The 19,468-nt window shown below is 42.2% G+C and overlaps 1 protein-coding gene across 1 annotated transcript in view; it reads left to right on the forward strand.

The window, feature by feature from the left end:
* The first annotated feature begins 1,026 nt into the window (after positions 1 to 1,026).
* Positions 1,027 to 19,468, forward strand: part of CDC16 (cell division cycle 16) — a 39,349-nt gene continuing 20,907 nt past the window's right edge. Inside the window, exons 1-5 of the mRNA XM_056555993.1 lie at positions 1,027 to 1,299; positions 4,814 to 4,868; positions 7,723 to 7,820; positions 11,187 to 11,225; positions 12,247 to 12,387. Of these exons, the coding sequence (XP_056411968.1) occupies positions 1,252 to 1,299; positions 4,814 to 4,868; positions 7,723 to 7,820; positions 11,187 to 11,225; positions 12,247 to 12,387 (381 nt within the window). The 5' untranslated portion in view covers positions 1,027 to 1,251. The remainder of the gene's footprint in view (positions 1,300 to 4,813; positions 4,869 to 7,722; positions 7,821 to 11,186; positions 11,226 to 12,246; positions 12,388 to 19,468) is intronic.

The raw sequence follows: 19,468 nt of genomic DNA on the forward strand, positions 1-19,468 counted from the left end.
ACAGATTCCATTGACGTGAATGGGGTCTTCCAGGGATCTGGTAGTTCTTAGGCCTCATTCACATTGCCATCCGACTCTGCTATTCAGAGTTCCGTCTGCAATCTGGCCTGAAGGATGGGAGTTTAACGGAGAAAAAAATACTGCAAGCACAATTTTTTTCTCCGCTAAATTCCTGTAAAATTACCGGATCACCGACAGACCCCATGCAAGTGGATGGGGTCTATCGGGACCCAGTAGTAGGCGTTTGCATCCGACCCATTTTAGGGTCCTATTGGCTCAACGGGTCGGATGCAAACGGCAAGGTGAACCTAGCCTTACCGGAGGAAAACAAATTGTGCATGCTTTTTTAATTTTTTATTTTATAGAATTGCAAACAGAGCTCCCTTCAGTGGAGCCCAATGGCAATGTGAACCTAGCTTAACGCATCTGTTTTTTTGACGTACACAATACATGGTTGGCCACGTTTTTTGCACGCAGCAAAAATTAAACGGACTGTAGCAGAAACCAAAACGGTCTCGGCATATACGTTTGTCCGTATGTTGTACGTGATATCTGTCTGCTGAATGATCCAGATCATGGAACATTCCTCTAAACCAGTGTTTCCCAACCAGGGTGTCTCCAGATGTTGCAAAACTACAACTCACAGCATGCCTGGACAGATGTTGTGCAACATCTGGAGACACCCTGGTTGGGAAACAGTGGTCGCCAACCTGTGGACCTCCAGATGTTGCAAAACTACAACTCCCAGCATGCCCGGACAGCCGTTGGCTGTCCGGGCCTTCTGGGAGTTGTAGTTTTGCAACATCTGGAGGTCCACAGGTTGGAGACCACTGCTCTAAAGTAATATCCACTGCATATGAAGGTACATATATGTGACTTAATGCTATTAGCAAACACATGACAATAGTGTTTGATGACAGGAATCCCCTGTATAGGTCAAACTCATATATCGTTTGATGCAACCGAACATAACATGCACTTATGCTAACTATTGCAGGCAGTACCTAGCCCGGAACGTCCGTATCGGGCCTTAGTTTCCGCCCGGCAGATAATGTTTGTAACACTCATCCTGATGCAGTCTTGCCGATACCGCTCAACACCCGGGAGAGATAGGAGGGGCACCCAGTGCTGCATATCGGGGGCACGGGAAATCTAACTCAGCAGCGGCCCCCCACACATATCGGCGGGGCACGGGAGCGCGCTCGTCCACTGTGTGCGCGCCTGGCTGTCTCCATTAGTAACACAACAATCATGAATTTAGACCGACTGAGGAAGAGAGTGCGGCAGTATATAGAGCAGGTAAGAGCACGTGACCGCTGATCGTCACATGACAGGGCATTTTCTATGTGTATGGTGTGCAGAGTGAATATTATTTCACAATGAAGTAACGTGTGTGGGGATGACATGTATGTACCAGGTGAATACAGGCTGTAGATAGTAAATGACACTGTACATACAGCCATGGGAAATATTATTGTCATCAGTGTCACCTACGCTACCAGCAGGTACCAACTGGTTAGTCTGGGTCTCACTGCTGTCAGATTCCCCTTTAATAATTGTACTGACCCATTGTTAGTGCTGACAGATTCCCTTTTAATAATGGTACTGACCCATTGTTAGTGCTGACAGATTCCCTTTTAATAATGGTACTGACCCATTGTTAGTGCTGACAGATTCCCCTTTAATAATGGTACTGACCCATTGTTAGTGCTGACAGATTCCCCTTTAATAATGGTACTGACCCATTGTTAGTGCTGTAGGATTCCCTTTTAATAATTGTACTGACCCATTGTTAGTGCTGACAGATTCCCTTTTAATAATGGTACTGACCCATTGTTAGTGCTGACAGATTCCCTTTTAATAATGGTACTGATCAATTGTTAGTTCTGACAGATTCCCTTTTAATAATGGTTCTGACCCATTGTTAGTGCTGTCAGATTCCCTTTTAATAATGGTACTGACCCATTGTTAGTGCTGTCGGATTCCCTTTTAATAATTGTACTGACCCATTGTTAGTGCTGACAGATTCCCTTTTAATAATGGTACTGATCAATTGTTAGTTCTGACAGATTCCCTTTTAATAATGGTTCTGACCCATTGTTAGTGCTGTCAGATTCCCTTTTAATAATGGTACTGACGCATTGTTAGTGCTGTCGGATTCCCTTTTAATAATTGTACTGACCCATTGTTAGTGCTGACAGATTCCCTTTTAATAATTGTACTGACCCATTGTTAGTGCCGTCAGATTCCCTTTTAATAATTGTACTGACCCATTGTTAGTGCTGTCAGATTCCCTTTTAATAATGGTACTGACCCATTGTTAGTGCTGTCAGATTCCCTTTTAATAATGGTACTGACCCATTGTTTGTCAGATTCCCTTTTAATAATGGTACTGACCCATTGTTAGTGCTGACAGATTCCCTTTTAATAATTGTACTGACCCATTGTTTGTCAGATTCCCTTTTAATAATGGTACTGACTAATTGTTTGTCAGATTCCCTTTTAATAATGGTACTGACCCATTGTTAGTGCCGTCAGATTCCCTTTTAATAATTGTACTGACCCATTGTTAGTGCTGTCAGATTCCCTTTTAATAATGGTACTGACCCATTGTTAGTGCTGTCAGATTCCCTTTTAATAATGGTACTGACCCATTGTTAGTGCTGTCAGATTCCCTTTTAATAATGGTACTGACCCATTGTTAGTGCTGTCAGATTCCCTTTTAATAATTGTACTGACCCATTGTTTGTCAGATTCCCTTTTAATAATGGTACTGACCCATTGTTAGTGCTGTCAGATTCCCTTTTAATAATGGTACTGACCCATTGTTTGTCAGATTCCCTTTTAATAATGGTACTGACCCATTGTTTGTCAGATTCCCTTTTAATAATGGTACTGACCCATTGTTAGTGCTGACAGATTCCCTTTTAATAATTGTACTGACCCATTGTCAGTGCTGTCAGGTTCCCTTTTAATAATGGTTCTGACCCGTTGTTAGTGCTGTCAGATTCCCTTTTAATAATGGTACTGACCCATTGTTAGTGCTGTCAGATTCCCTTTTAATAATGGTACTGACCCATTGTTAGTGCTGTCAGATTCCCTTTTAATAATTGTACTGACCCATTGTTTGTCAGATTCCCTTTTAATAATGGTACTGACCCATTGTTAGTGCTGTCAGATTCCCTTTTAATAATGGTACTGACCCATTGTTAGTGCTGTCAGATTCCCTTTTAATAATGGTACTGACCCATTGTTTGTCAGATTCCCTTTTAATAATGGTACTGACCCATTGTTTGTCAGATTCCCTTTTAATAATGGTACTGACCCATTGTTTGTCAGATTCCCTTTTAATAATGGTACTGACCCATTGTTAGTGCTGACAGATTCCCTTTTAATAATTGTACTGACCCATTGTCAGTGCTGTCAGGTTCCCTTTTAATAATGGTTCTGACCCGTTGTTAGTGCTGTCAGATTCCCTTTTAATAATGGTACTGACCCGTTGTTAGTGCTGTCAGATTCCCTTTTAATAATTGTACTGACCCATTGTCAGTGCTGTCAGATTCCCTTTTAATAATGGTACTGACCCATTGTTAGTGCTGACAGATTCCCTTTTAATAATGGTACTGACCCATTGTCAGTGCTGTCAGATTCCCTTTTAATAATGGTACTGACCCATTGTTAGTGCTGACAGATTCCCTTTTAATAATGGTACTGACCCATTGTTAGTGCTGTCAGATTCCCTTTTAATAATGGTACTGACCCATTGTTAGTGCTGTCGGATTCCCTTTTAATAATGGTACTGACCCATTGTTAGTGCTGTCGGATTCCCTTTTAATAAGGGTACTGACCCATTGTTAGTGCTGTCAGATTCCCTTTTAATAATTGTACTGACCCATTGTTAGTGCTGACAGATTCCCTTTTAATAATGGTACTGACCCATTGTTAGTGCTGTCAGATTCCCTTTTAATAATTGTACTGACCCATTGTTAGTGCTGACAGATTCCCTTTTAATAATTGTACTCTCCCATTGTTAGTGCTGTCAGATTCCCTTTTAATAATTGTACTCCCCCATTGTTAGTGCTGTCAGATTCCCTTTTAATAATGGTACTGACCCATTGTTAGTGCTGACAGATTCCCTTTTAATAATTGTACTCTCCCATTGTTAGTGCTGACAGATTCCCTTTTAATAATGGTACTGACCCATTGTTAGTGCTGACAGATTCCCTTTTAATAATGGTACTGATCAATTGTTAGTTCTGACAGATTCCCTTTTAATAATGGTTCTGACCCATTGTTAGTGCTGACAGATTCCCTTTTAATAATGGTACTGACCAATTGTTAGTGCTGACAGATTCCCTTTTAATAATGATACTGACCAATTGTTAGTGCTGACAGATTCCCTTTTAATAATGGTACTGACCAATTGTTAGCGCTGACAGATTCCCTTTTAATAATGATACTGACCAATTGTTAGTGCTGACAGATTCCCTTTTAATAATGGTACTGACCCATTGTTCGTGTGCCCCTGCTTAGTCCAGGAACATTAAGCATTAAATGTCCTTAGGAGATGCTAATGTACTTAGATCAGTGTTTGTCAACCGGGGTGTCTCTGACTGTTGCAAAACTACAACTCCTCCCCTTTGGTAATGCTGGGAGCTGTAGTTTGGCAATTAGAGGCACCCTGGTGGGGAACACTGGCCTAGATGCACATTGATAGGACAGTGAGTGGTGTGTGAGTTCTGGGGATAAGCAATGTTCAGATTAGAACTGTATTTTTCAAAGTAAACATGTCAGATCATTTAATGTCTTGCAGCAACAGTACCAGAGTGCCTTATTTTGGGCAGATAAGGTTGCTTCACTATCACATGGTAAGGATGTTTGTTATTGCTTGTATCAATAATAGAATGCATGCATATTTTGTTAAGTTAATATTTGCTGAATGTTATAGTTAAAGGAAAACTGTCAGCTTGCTCCCCTCGTACTAACCAGCATTACTGACTGGTAGTTCGGGGGACGCCGATCAGTTTGATGCCTATCGTGCCCGGATTCGCCCCGCTGTTCGGCCATAATCTTCGGTTTTCGGTATATGCTATTAACACCTAATTAATATATACTAAAAACCAAAGATTACGGCGGGGCAAATCCGGGCACGATAAGCATCAAACTGATCAGCGTCCCCCACACTACCAGCCACTATCGCTGGTTAGTGCGGGGGGAGCAAGCTGACAGTTTTCCTTTTAAAGAGGTTCTGCGGCTAAAACTAATTTATTTCCTATCCACAGGATAGGGGATTAGTAGCTGATTGCAGAGGGTCCGACCGCCGGGATCCCCCCACAAATTCCTGCATGGTTCTTTGGCACGTGTCCTCCATTTCTATGGGGGGGGGGGGGGGAGGGGCGAAGATACTCGAGTACAGCTCTCCAATCATTCTCTATGGGGCCACGGAACATTGAGCGCTTCATATAATGAAGTCAGGACAGAGCAGGCTGTTTCCCCTAGATTCTTGTATTTACTGGCTCTGTTATCTGAGCTTTACTACAGTACTAAATATATGTATTTTCAGAGATGTATAACTGAAGCTGAGTTTACATAATGTTTTGCCCTAGGTAAGACTTATACAACTACTCCCCAAAATAGACAGATGTTTGTTACATTGGCTATCAGTTTCTATTTGAGAATGTCCTTTTGATTTTTTTTTATAATGCTTCTGAAATGAGGCTCTGTTCACATGTGCGTTCAAGGTTTCCCTTATAAATGGAGACAGTGCCAGATCTGTCAGATGCTGGTATTCCTATCCAAGACAAAATCTGAAAACGGAGCTGCCATTGTAGATTTGGACATCTCCTAAGTGTTTTAAAACAACAAAACCCAAATGCCACAAAACAAAAATACTTTTTGTTGATGATCTTGAGTAACAAGTTACAGTATATTGTAAGGTTATTACTTTTACATATACTGTTGATTTAAGGTAATGCTAAAAAAATAATGCTTATACAGTCATTGCCGTAATGTTGGCACCTCTTAAACCTTTTTAAGAAAATGAAGTATTTCTCACAGAAAAGGATTACAGTAACATGTTTTGCTATACACATGTTTATTCCTTTTGTGTGTATTGGAACTAAACCAAAAAAGGAGGGAAAAAAAGCAAATTGGACATAATGTCACACCAAACTCCAAAAATGGTTGCACACCCTTTGGAAAAAATAACTGAAATCAGTCGCTTCCTATAACCATCAATAAGCTTCTTACACCTCTCAGCTGGAATGTTGGACCACTCTTCCTTTGCAAACTGCTTCAGGTCTCTCTTATTGGAAGGGTCCCTTTTCCTGGTGATCAATGGGATTTAGATCTGGACTCATTGCTGACCACTTCAGAACTCTCCAGCGCTTTGTTGCCATCCATTTCTGGATGCTTTTTGACGTATGTTTGGGGTCATTGTCCTGCTGGAAGACTCAAGATCTCGGATGCAAACCCAGCTTTCTGACACTGGGCTGTACAGTGCGACCCAAAATCCATTGGTGATCCTCAGATTTCATGATGACTTGCACATATTCAAGGCACCCAGTGTCAGAGGCAGCAAAACAACCCCAAAACATCATTGAACCTCCACCATATTTCACTGTAGGTGCTGTGTTCTTTTCTTTGTAGGCCTCAACTTGTTTGGGGCTGCTTACCCACCATCCGGACTATCCTGCGTTGACACCTTTCATCAATTTTTCTCTTCCGTTCATGCCCAGGGAGATTAGCTACAGTACCATGGGTTGCAAACTTCTTGATAATGTTGCGCACTGTGGATAAAGGCAAATCTAGATTTCTGGAGATGGACTTGTAACCTTGAGATTGTTTATATTTTTCCACAATTTTGGTTCTCTTCTCCTCTTTCTGTTGTCTATGCTAAGTGAACTTCTCTCCTTTTTATCTTCTTTCAGGTGTGATTTTTATATTGCCCACGTGAGTTTAAAGGAGCATCACATGCTTGAAACAATCTTATTTTTCCACAATTTTGAAAGGGTGGCAATAATCTTGTCCAGACCATTTTTGGAGTTTGGTGTGACATTATGTCCAATTTGCTTTGTAAACATAAACATGTGTATAGCAAAACATGTGTTACTGGAATCCTTTTCTGTGAGAAATTCTTCATTTTCATGAAAAATTTCAGGGGTGCCAACATTTACTATGTTATGCAGATTCTTTACATGTCTTTTAATGTCTAGCTACTGTATTTGGCTCACAAATCCCTCTGTTCTGCTGCTTTCTCATTCTGACATCCAGCAGTCAGAGAGGGTTGTGTCTGAGGCAAGCACTGAGCCGTCCCCCGCTCACCATGCATTCACTTGTGGCTATGGTATACGTTTCTCACTGGAAAACAGTTTTGAATTAACCTGTGTACAATGTTTATGTTTCTGTTATTAAAGGGTTATTCAAATTTTGTTGAGAGGGCTTTTCTCCACCCCTCTGTCCTGTCTGTGAATGCAAGAGTTGGTTGGAAAGCAGAAAACGGTCGAGCCATCTGTTTTGTGCTATCTGCTAAAAGTGCCACTGTCACTTAGAATAGGCTTGTGACGCTGTACACACAGTGCAGTAAGGCTTCACAAGCCTATTCTTATTTCTCAGGGATAGCTTTGAAGCCTGGATTCATGTCTTGAATTATCTGCTAGATCTAACTTAACTTTTCATTTTGAAAACTTTCATAAAATGGTGGGTTATTTTTTCTGTTTTCAGAGGAACCACAAGATATTTATTGGCTAGCGCAATGTTTGTATCTCACCACTCAGTATCACAGAGCTTCACATGCCCTGAGGTCAAGAAAACTGGACAAGGCAAGTTTAATTTATCTTATTGATAGATTTCTGTCAGGAAATTTTTTTTTTTTTTTACAGACTTTAACTCGTTAAAGGGGTACTCCGTCCCTAGACATCTTATCCCCTATCCAAAGGATAGGGGATAAGATGTCAGATCGCCGGGGTCCCGCTGCTGGGGACCCCGGGGATCGCCGCTGCAGCACCCCGCTATCATTACTGCGCAGAGCGAGATCGCTCTGTGCGTAATGACGGGCAATACAGGGGCCGGAGCATCGTTACGTCACGGCTCCGCCCCTCGTGACGTCACTGCCCGCCCCATCAATACAAGTCTATGGGAGGGGGCAGGGCAGTCACCACGCCCCTTGCCATAGACTTGCATTAAGGGGACAGGCCATGATGTCATGAGGGGCGGAGCCATGACATCACGCTGCTCCGGCCCCTGTATCGCCCGTCATTACGCACAGAGCGAACTCGCTCTGCGCAGTAATGATGGCGGGGTGCCGCAGCGGCGATCCCCGGGGTCCCCAGCAGCGGGACCGCGGCGATCTGTAAACTTATCCCCTATCTTTTGGATAGGGGATAAGATGCCAGTGGCGGAGTATCCCTTTAAGGACGCAGGGCATACCTGTATGCCCTGGTCCCATTGCCATGGTTTGAAGCGTGCTTATGAGCTGAGCACACTTCATACCCAGAGGGCCTGACTGCTATCAGCAGCCAGGACCCAAGGTTAATGTCTTACATCGCCGATCGGGCCGATGCCCAATATTAACCCTTTAGACACTGCGATCAAATAATAATCATTAATAATGTTAAAAAGCCCCTCCCTTATAAAAGTTTGAATCTCCCTCCATTTCCCACTTTTTAAATGAAATAATGTAATAAAAAAATAAACACAAACATATGTGATATCGCCGCTTGTGTAAATGTACAAACTATTAAATCATAAGGTTAGTCAAACCGCATGGTCTATGGTGTACACCTTAAAAAATACCAAATTCCAAAATTGTACATTTTTGGTCACTTCATATACCATAAAAATAAATAGAAAGCAATCAATAAGTCCCATCAAAATAAAAATGGTACCGATAAAAACTACAGATCAAGGCACAAAAAATGAGCCCTCTTATAGCCCTGTATGCTGAAAAATAAAAAGGTTATAGGGGTCAGAAGATTACAATTTTAAACGTATTAATTTTAGTACATGTAGTTATATGTTTTCTAAGTAGTAAAATAAAATAAAACCCACTTCAATTGGATTTGCTTGTAACGGTATGGACCTACAGAATAAAGATAAGGTGTCATTTTTACCGAAAAGTGCACTGCGTAGAAACAGAAGCCTCCAAAATTTTAAAATGTGTTTATTTATTTTTTATTTCACCCCAAATAAGTTTTTTTGTTTCACCACAGATTGTTATTAAATAAGTGATGTCATTACAAAGTACATTTGATGATGCAAAAAACAAGCCCTTATATGGGTCTGTAGGTGCAAAATTGAAAGTGTTATGATTTTTAGAAGGTGAGGAGGAAAAAACAAAAGTGCAAAAACTAAAATTGTCCGGATCCTTAAAGGAGAAGTATCGTGGAAGAAAATGTATCCCCCTGACGGAAACATAGGGGATAAGTTTTAGATCATGGGGGATCCGAGCCTGGCTCTCCTTCACATTGGCGCATCACGACCCTTGCCTGAAGCGGGGGCTGCCACGTCCCCTCCATATAGAGCTATGGGAGAGCCGTTTATCAATCTTTGGCTCTCCCATAGAACTATATAGAGGGGGTGGGGGTCGTGACGCGCCGCTGTGAAGGAGAGTCGGGGCTCGAAACAGGAGATCGTGGGAGGCCCCAGCACTCTGACTCCCTCGCGATCCAAAACGTATCCAAGTATCATGGATTTTTCCATGATACTTCTTCTTTAAGGCCAAAATGTGTTTCATCCTGTGTGTTAACCCCTTAAGGACTCAGCCCATTTTCACCTTAAAGGGGTACTCCGCCCTTAGACATCTTATCCCCTATCCAAAGGATAGGGGATGATCCTGGGGTGCCCTGCGATATCCCTGCTGCAACCGGCGTTTAGAGCATCGGGAGCAGCACCCGTGACGTCACGGTCATGCTCCCTCAATGCAAGTCTATGGTAGGGGGCATAAACTTGCATTGAGGGGGCATGGACGTGACGTCACGAGCCTCCGCCCAGCATTGCCAATCATCTGACACGGAGCTAAGTTTTTTTTTTTTTTCCTTCCCTCTTTCTAAAAATCATAACTCCTACATAGCACCTACAGACACATATAAGGGCTTGTTTTTTGCGTCACCAATTGTACTTTGTATTGACATTACTTATTTTATAACATATTCTGCACCAAAACAAAAAAAACTTGTTTTGTGGTGTGAAATAAAAAAATATGCAATTTTGCAACTTTTTAGGGCTTCTGTTTCTACGCCGTGGTCTGTAGTTTCTATTTTTGTTTTGATGGAACTTTTTTATCGCTTTTTATTAATATTTTTATGGTATATGAAGTAACCAAAAATGCACAATTTTGGACTTTGGCTTTTTTTTTTATATGTATGCCATCGACCGTGCGGTTTAACTAACCATATATTTTAATAGTTCGGACATTTACGCACACGGCAGTACCACACATGATGATTTTTATTTTTTACTACATTATTTTATTTAAAAAATGGGAAATGGGGGGTGATTCAAACTTTTATTGGGGGGGAGGGCTTATTTACATTTATTAACCTTCTTTTTTTTTTTTTACTGTTTACATTGCATAGGCTTGATCTGTGTTATCGGTGATCTGCTGCTCCAGCCTGCATGGCAGGTTTGGAGAAATAGAGCACTGATCAGACAGCAAGAAGGCAGGCAAGGGCCCTCCCGCTGTCCTCTCGGCTGATTTGGGACATCGCGATTTCGTCGCGATAGTCCCGATCAGCTCCGCTGAGCTGCCGGGATACTTTGTTTCATTTTAGACACCACGATCAACTTTAATCGCGGTGTCAAAATGGTTAATGCTGGGCATCGGGTTGATGTCTGGCATTAACCCTGGGTCCTGGCTGCTGATAGCAGTTGGGACCCACTGGGTTTAAAGCGTTCTCCACTCGTGAGAGTACTTTAAACACCTGGAATGGGACCAGGACGTACAGGTACGCCCTGAGTCCTCAATGGCTTGGGAATGGGGGTGTACCTGTGTGCCCAGCGTCCTTAACAGGTTAATTCATAAAACCTTCATGGGATAATATTTTGTTTATATCAGTTTAGATGTTTTCTATTTTTCTGTTGTATACAATGTAATTTTACATGGTAACTAGTAAGCTAGTAGAGCATCATAGTACTTGATGGCTGTCGTTTTTTCCTTTTTTAAATGCTCTATCATATTTCTTCAATAGGCATATGAGGCATGCCGGTACCTTGCTGCTCGATGTCATGTAAGTAGTGTCAACCTGTCTGAGTCATGCTGGGTTGCAACTAAGCAGAGCAAGTGGGCTCGTACTGCAACCTACAAGTGGCTGCCACAAGACGGTCAATAAAAATCCTTCCGAGATGGGTTCCTTGTGTCTGGTTATGGTCATGGCTACTTTTGGGTTGCAACACAATCCCATTCAGTTACTTCAGGCCTAACATACCATTATCATTACTGTGCAACATTGTGACTTGATCCCTGTTGAAGCCAAAATCACAGTGTAGGCTCAGCCAAAATGTTACATGCACACTGTAGGAGAAAGAGTATATAACTCTAACACGCAGCAGTAATCCCATGTTTTATGTTTTTTTTGATATTACATTTATTTGGTTATATTTAAAATTGGTAGTACAATTACATTATTTGAATCTAGCATTAAGTATTTCCAATTCTCCAATTTACAAGTCTCCAATTCCAGCATTTTAGATTAATTTAGAGTCACAATAGTTTGTAACATTGTACATTACTTTATAAATTGAACTTAAAAACTTTTTTTTAGGAATTTGTGGATAATACTGCATGCAATACAAGTGGACATTTACATTTTCTACAGTAAAATGTCTGTACTACAACTGTTAAATTAGAAATTCAAGATTACGAGATGGGTTTTAAAAAGGCGACTTTTGCCGTTATGCATTATTTAGTGTACAACCTTACATTAAAATATTTCCTCAGTTTGATTGTTTACCATCCCCCCTTTTTTCCCCCTTTCCTGTACCCCAGTTGTTTTCTATAGTCAAGTAAAAAAAAATTATGAGAAAATAACTCAGATTTAACATTGATTTTCCATATATTATCATATGCTAGCAATGTGGGACCAATTGAGCTTTAAAATTACATATAAATTCACATTTAAAAAAAAAACTTCAAAACCAGTTTCGAGGTGTTTTTATTTATTTTTTGTTTTTTAGTCTTTTCATTAGTTTTTGCCTGGGAACATTCCCTGATTGTGTTTTGAATATTATTATTATTTTTTCTCTATTAAGTATGCTGCTAAAGAGTACCAGCAAGCTCTAGACATCCTCGATATGGAGGAACCGATTAGTAAAAAGCTGTTTGAGAAGAATACAAAGGACGAAAAATTATTAAAAGATGGTTCTGGAGAATGGCAGATGTCACAGTCTTCGGTAAAGTCTTGTTTTAATCATATAATATTTTAACTAAGCTTTTATACAGTGTTTTAGATTTTATATCTATCTCACAGGATCTTCACCCAGTTGATCACTCAAACACAAATCATATACAGTATATGAGAGAACAGTGTTTAACAACTGAACATTAAATTATTTTTTGACATATGTTTCGTACATCAGGTAGAAGAAAAAACATCAAGTTTGAGGCAAAATAGCTTTGTAATTTTCTAAAACTAATACCAACACATGTTTAAAAATACAAATTAACCTGCAGTTACAATTGATAGAAATCCAACATTAAAGTGAATTTATTGCCTAGTTTTACTTTACATAATATACTGTAGATAGTAGTAGGGAAAATGTGAAAAAACAATCAAAAATTCTTTAAAAATTAAGATAAAATCTTGATCTAAACAATAGGCCATTTCTCGGTCACTCTTCATTGGGGGACACCTATACTGATGGGTATATGCTCTTGCCTCTAGGAGGCACTGACACTAGGAAAAAAAGTCTGCTCCTCCCTCCTGCTCCGTTTTAGCTAGTGTCAGTAGGAGGCAAGACACAGGTCTGGGAGCTCCCCAGACCTGATCTATTATTTTATTATTTTCTACTTAAGTATGTCTAGTTAGGTTCTTTTTCCTTTGTTATATGTGGCAACTGAGGTGAGTATGCCCCCTATTAACTGCACTTTCTGCGGCTCCACACTCTTAGCCAGCGCCAGAGCCACCTACGTGCGGACTGGTCTGCAACAGACCCGCTGGCTCTCCCCTGGCTGCCTCCACCGCCTCACCTCTTTGCCTCTGCTCTGCGGACCCGACAGGTGTGCTCAGCTGGTGGGAGTTCAGGGGGAAATGGCGGCATATAGCTCCGCCCTTCTTCTCCCCTTGAGCCAGCACACAGACCAGAAGGTCAGGCTGCGCCTCCTCTCCAGGTTCGCATGCTGCAATGGTCGTTTCCATTATCTTGTAACTTCTCCCAGCGCTTCTCCGTTGGCAGCTCCCGAAGCAGCAGCCTGGTGGGAGCTCTTCCAGATGGCCCGCTCTTGTTCCCTAAGTAAAAAAGCTGTGCGGCGGCTTAGCAGACACTTCTATAGCGCGCTGCTTCGTTCTGCTGCTTTAAGGACTGCCTGCATTCTTTCTGCTCATGCTGTGGGTGTCCTAGCCCATCTCGCTGAGGGGTTCATGCGGGCAGAATCAGAGCGGGGCGACTTGTTCCCCATGCTTCCTTCCTGCCATGTTTAGCACACTAAATATAAAAAAAATGCTTCTCAACTGCTGGGACCATTTGGTGGTGTTTGGCACCCTCTTGTGGTCAATAATTGAATTGTGCCTTTAATTTCTATGGGTCCCTCTTGTCCATGGTTGTGACACACTGTTGGGTGCTGACCCTGTCTTCCATACTGCTGGACTTTTGGATGTCTGCGGTTTCATTTGTGTCTGCAGTCTTGGTACCCCACTACTGTCGGGAGGTATACATGTCTGTGTCCCTACGTATGCTACGGTCCCTCTGCACATGTAGAGCCCACCATCCTTCCTGTCGGTGGGGTGTGCCTCGGGCCTTACTGTAATCTTGTTTCCACAGGTCTGCAACGGTTGAACACCTCTGTTCGTCTTTGCATCTTTGCCCAGCTCCAGCGTCCAGGATTCCAAACCCTCTGGGGACACAAATTGGCTCCGCAATGTTCTTGCAAAGTTCCTGGGGGCTGCGTCCACCCAGCACTTTGTCCCGTTGCCGTAGGGAGGCATTTCCCTGCTCCTACAGTGCCTGGTACCCTTTGCCAATTCCCCTTCCATGGGGTACGGGGATCAGGGGGCTTGGCATGGTCAGTGCCTGAGTTTCATCTCGTCCACCCCTTGTTTCCCCCTCCACTAGGGGGACTTTTTCGCTGGGTACTTTCTACTGCTTAGATGGAGCCATCTGGCTGTGCCCTTGATTTTCGCTTAGAGCATTCGGAATAGCTTTTCGCTGTCTCTGCCTGTGTGCTTACTGACCTCTATTGCAGCCTGGCTCCCTTCCTGTTTCTTGGTTAATTACTGCTGCTCATGCAGCCTTGGCACTCTCCTCTGTCGGAGGGGCTGGTGCAATCATGTATGGCTTGGCGACAGCCTGTCTAGCCACCATCTATCGTTTGGGTTCCGCCATTGCTCTCCTCCCCCTCAGCACAATCTCTCTGGTAGGGTGTGTTCCTCCTTCCCTATGATGTCGTCAGTTGCGCTACAATGACACCACAGTCTTCTGGAGTAACCTTCCTGTGCCCAGGGCCTGAGAGACCAAGCCTGGTTTCCTTTTTGGTTCCCTTCCGTTCCCGTCCTGACGGGTTGTTGCTTCGGAGTGCTCTGGTCCGCTCAGACCGCTGGGGTCCAAGAACGGTTAATCTCCTTTGTCTTGGACGCTATCCTTGGATGCTGAGGCGTACCTACAGTTTTTTTTTTTTTTTTTTTTTTTTGTTAATTGGTTTTTATTGGGTTTTATTTTAAAAACAGTAATATACAGACAATAAAGAATAACAAGGCATCCGAAGATGCAACTAGATTGCATAAGTGTACAAGGAGCAGTGTAAAGCAAGTGTCAATTGAAAGCAGTAAAACTGTTTACCATAACAAAACATAGCATACAATGGTGTGCATCACATTTAGTCTACAATAGATGTCCCGTATTGGTCTACATTTGGTGCTAAAGGGAAAAGCTACAACAGTGCTCTGCATACTCTTTGTGTGACATTTAGGCTAGGTTCAGACTACGGAATCTCCGGGCAAAAAAATTTCTGCCTGGAGATTCCGAGTGCGGCCAGCGCTGACTGAATCAGTCGGCGCTAGGACCCTGCAGTCTCCAATAGACTTCAGGCGGATTTCTGCCTGAAGAAAGAGCAACTCCTTTCTTCAGGCGGAAATTTCCAAACGGATTTTCCGTTCACAAATTCCGCTTCACAAATTCCGAAGTGTGAATTTGTGAACGGAAACCCATTCACTACACTATTCATTTTAGCAAGCGGAATTTCCTCCTACAATTTCAAAGCAGAATTACAGATGGAAATGACGTAGTCTGAACCTAGCCTTAAGATTAGAAAGATAGACTAGTCAACTGTTTTGGGTGAACGGAATGTGTATGTTACAGCGAGAAAGAGAGGCACGCTTTGGGTTCACTGGAAGTCAACAACTGGAATACCAGTATCTAATCATAAATCTTTACAGTAGGAAGATATCTTCCAATAATGCCATCGTTTTTCAAAGGCTGCATATTTATTGGAACCTAAGGCTAAAATTTTCTCAAAGGAAAAGGTAGTATTGATTTTTGTTACTAAGACATCAATAGATGGAATTGTCGCTGACTTCCAATGAGCTGCAATAGCAATTTTAGCTATTATACAGATCATACAATAAAGATCTCTCAGGTGTTTGGGGAGTTTCGCTAAGGTTAGAAACAGTAGGACAGATTGTGGGGACCACGGAATGCATGGACCTAATATGTTTTTCGATAGACTAGCACTTGCAGACCAAAAATGCTGGAGTAGTGGGCAGGCCCACAACTAATGATATAATGTACCATTGGAGCCACATCCTCGCCAACACGTGTGAGAGGTACCGGGATAAATGAAAGCTAAATGATCAGGTGTGTAGTAGCAGCGTAGCCAGGTTTTAAGGGCAGATTCTATGTGTGAGGTGCACTGGAAAGCCGTGAGAATGTGCCCAAAGGCCTGTTGCCATGATTTCAGGGAGAAGGACATTTTAAGGTCTCTATCCCAGATACGTAATGGATAAGACTTAGTGGTAGTGTGAAATTTGATTAGTGCACTATAAAATGGTTTTATACCTTTATGGGACAATGAAAGAAGGCAAAAAGCAGAGGCATCTAAAACACCTGAAAGTGGGGGCTAGTGTGTGCAAGAAGTGCCTAATTTGGAGGTGTGGTGCGGTGGGGGGCATTATCGGCAAGGTAATTGCCGATACCAATAATGCCCAAAATCGTGATTATCAGCCGATAATATCGGCCATACCGATAATCGGTCGATCCCTTAGTGCTTACACCACCAATGCTTTATCAAAGAAATTAGGGTAGCATTATAGTAAAAACTTAGATCTGGGGAACTTAATCCTCCAGTCTGTTTTTGTCTAGTAAGAATGCTCGAGGCCAACCTAGGCCGGTTGTTAGCCCATATAAATGAAGACAGAGTTTTATGTGCCTTAGTGAAAAAAGAAGAAGAAAGGGAAATAGGTAAAGTGCAAAAAAGGTACAGAAATTTAGGGAGAAGAAACATTTTAAACGTTGCCACTCTACCCACTCACACACAATATTTCTGATTGAGCAAGTTTTTCTATGTCCTAGTTGATAATGGCGAGGACACATTCATACTTATCTGTGTATAACATCCTATGAGGGTAAGACAGCTGAATACCTAGATATTGGAGTCCTGTTGGGCACCAGCCAGTCAAATGAAAAATCTTTTTTTCAACTAAACTAGAAGGGAAGGGGGGAGGTTGATAGGGAGAGCCTGAGTCTTTGATCCATTTAGGTGATAGTATGATAGGGAGCCATAGGTGGAGATATTGTCCATGATAGCCGGGAGTGAAGCCGCCAGGTTTGTCAAAGATAGGATAGCATCATCCGCATAAAGCGAGATGGTATGAGTTCTACTACCTGTAGACACTCCTGAGATTCTGCTATCCAATCTGATAGACTGCGGCAGCAGCTCAATGGACAATATGTAAATCAGTGGGGATAATGGACACCCTTAACAAGAGCCATTGGTGATGGTGAAGGAATCTAAAAGGGTTCCATTTGCTAAAACTCTAGCAGAGGGACAGGAGTATAGGGAGGAAAGGGCGGAGAGGATTTTACCAGTGAATCTCATATTAGCCAGAACCGAGAAAGGCGTAAGACCAGCGAAGCCGTTGAAACGCCTTCTTGGCATCGAGAGCGAGAATCACTGCTGGGGTGGCAGACCGTTCCAAATTATAGAATATGTTCAGCAAACGTCTAGTGTTGTCAGAAGCTTGTCGACCAGCGACAAAGCCAGATTGGTCTATGTGAACTAAAGATGGTAAGACCTGAGAAATGCGTCAAGCTAGAAGCTTGGCATACATTTTTAGGTCCTGGTTCAAAAGTGAAATAGGACAGTCGGTCAGGTTGAGGTCGGTCAGGTGTTATCCCCGGCTTAGGTATGGTAGTGATGGTTACCTGTAAGTTTTCACTGGGAAACTCACCAGAGGACATAGCTGTCCCGCAGAACTCTGTCAAATAAGGAGCTAATAAATCACTAAAGGATTTGTAGTAAGAGGAGGCGAACCAATCCAGGCCAGGGGCCTTGCCTACAGGGAGGGACTTGATGACCTGTATGACTTCTGGAATAGAAATCTCTTGGTTAAGAACAGATAATTGGGACTCGGAGAGAGATGGGAGGTGGAGACGAGAAAGATAAGCCTGTATGGAGGATGATAGATCAGGAGGAGTTGGAACAGAGTCTTTTGTAAAGATGAGAATAGAAAGAGCAGAAACAATTAGCAATGTCAGAGGGTGTATATAGTTTGTTTGATATAAAAATGGCATTTTAGACATAGCTTGGCGCTGTTTTAGATTGTTCACCTGAAGTTTGCTAGCTTTGTTATTTTGTGAATAGTACCGGGCTTGTAGTTTTCTGTATGATTTTTCATAAGAGGATAAAAGGAGACAACGAAGATCTCGCCTTAATGCCAATACTTTTTAAGCATGGGAAGCAGAGGGTGATGATTGATTAGTAGTTTCCTCCTGTCGAAGCTGAAACAGTCTCTTCTACCTGTTGTTCCCTTCTCTTTTTCAAAATAGAACCATAATTAATGCAGGAATTTCTGATTACTGCTTTGTTACAGTTCCACAGGACAGTAGGGCTCGTGACTGAAGTCATGTTATGAGCAAAATAGTCTGTTATATCCTTCCTCAAGCTATCTGCAAATTGAGGGTGGGACCATAGGTAGTGGTTGCTGTGCCAAGCATAGGAAGTAGTGGGAAAGGCACTGTCTTTAAGCTGCAGGGTTATTGCAGCATGATTATACCATTTTATAGTTTCTATAGAACACTGAAGGAGTGGGAAAGAAGGGATCTATCAACTATAAACATATCTATACGGGAGTAGGTGTTGTGTACTCCCGAAAGAAAAGTGTACCCTCTCAGATACATAGAGATATATTTCATAGAGATCTTCAGTGGGAAGAAAAGGAAGCAAAGAGGCAGAATGAAAACGAGAGAAGGTGGTGTCAAGAGACATATCAGAGGCAGAATTAAAGTCACCAAATAGTACCAAAGAACCCCAGGCAGGACCTTGAGCTATTCTCAGTAATCTTTTCAAAAAATTTTATTGACCCATATTAGGGGCATAAAGGGAAACCAAAGTTAAATGTGTAGCATTGATGGTGCAGCAAAGTATCACATACCTCCCCTGTTGATCGGAGATGACATCTTTCAGCGAGAAGGCTACTGAGTTATTTATTGCAATCATGACACCTCTTGACTTGAGCTATAATGAGAGTGAAAAATATGAGAATATGCATGGTGGTGTTGACATGATGCATCCTTGGCGAGAAAATAAGTCTCCTGAGCACATAATACGTTGCACTTCAAGGTGTTCAAACCGTTCACATTTAAGCTATCAATTGTTATAGCCATAGCACAGAGACAGTGGTAACGATAGTAAATGAGAGCAAGAACTGAGTATTGGGGTGACAGGATGCACCTCCCAGCCAGCGTGTGCCCATCTGAAGAACAGAGAGTACTTTAAAGAGACCAAGCAAGGAAAGGACACCATTGTAAAAAAAACTGAAATAAACCATATAACAGTAAATGAAGGGTACTGAAACGAGCAAAGAGGATGGCTTGCAGGTGCAAGCACCGTCCAACAGCGACTGGGGGTTAGAGTCCACTCTGTTACCGGGCACCCTGGTCGCAACACAGGAGCCCACTCACTAAAGGAACAAACATTCACCACTTGTGAACTCAAGTGTCTGACCAGTCTTTTGTCACTGAAGCGGGACGAGAGGGTCTCGGAGATCCAGATGGGTAGACAGGGGAGATGTCCCATGATTTTAGGAGATCTTCGCCTTCTTCA

This window comes from Hyla sarda, chromosome 2, assembly GCF_029499605.1.
Source record: "Hyla sarda isolate aHylSar1 chromosome 2, aHylSar1.hap1, whole genome shotgun sequence".
Classification (NCBI taxonomy): Eukaryota; Metazoa; Chordata; class Amphibia; order Anura; family Hylidae; genus Hyla; species Hyla sarda.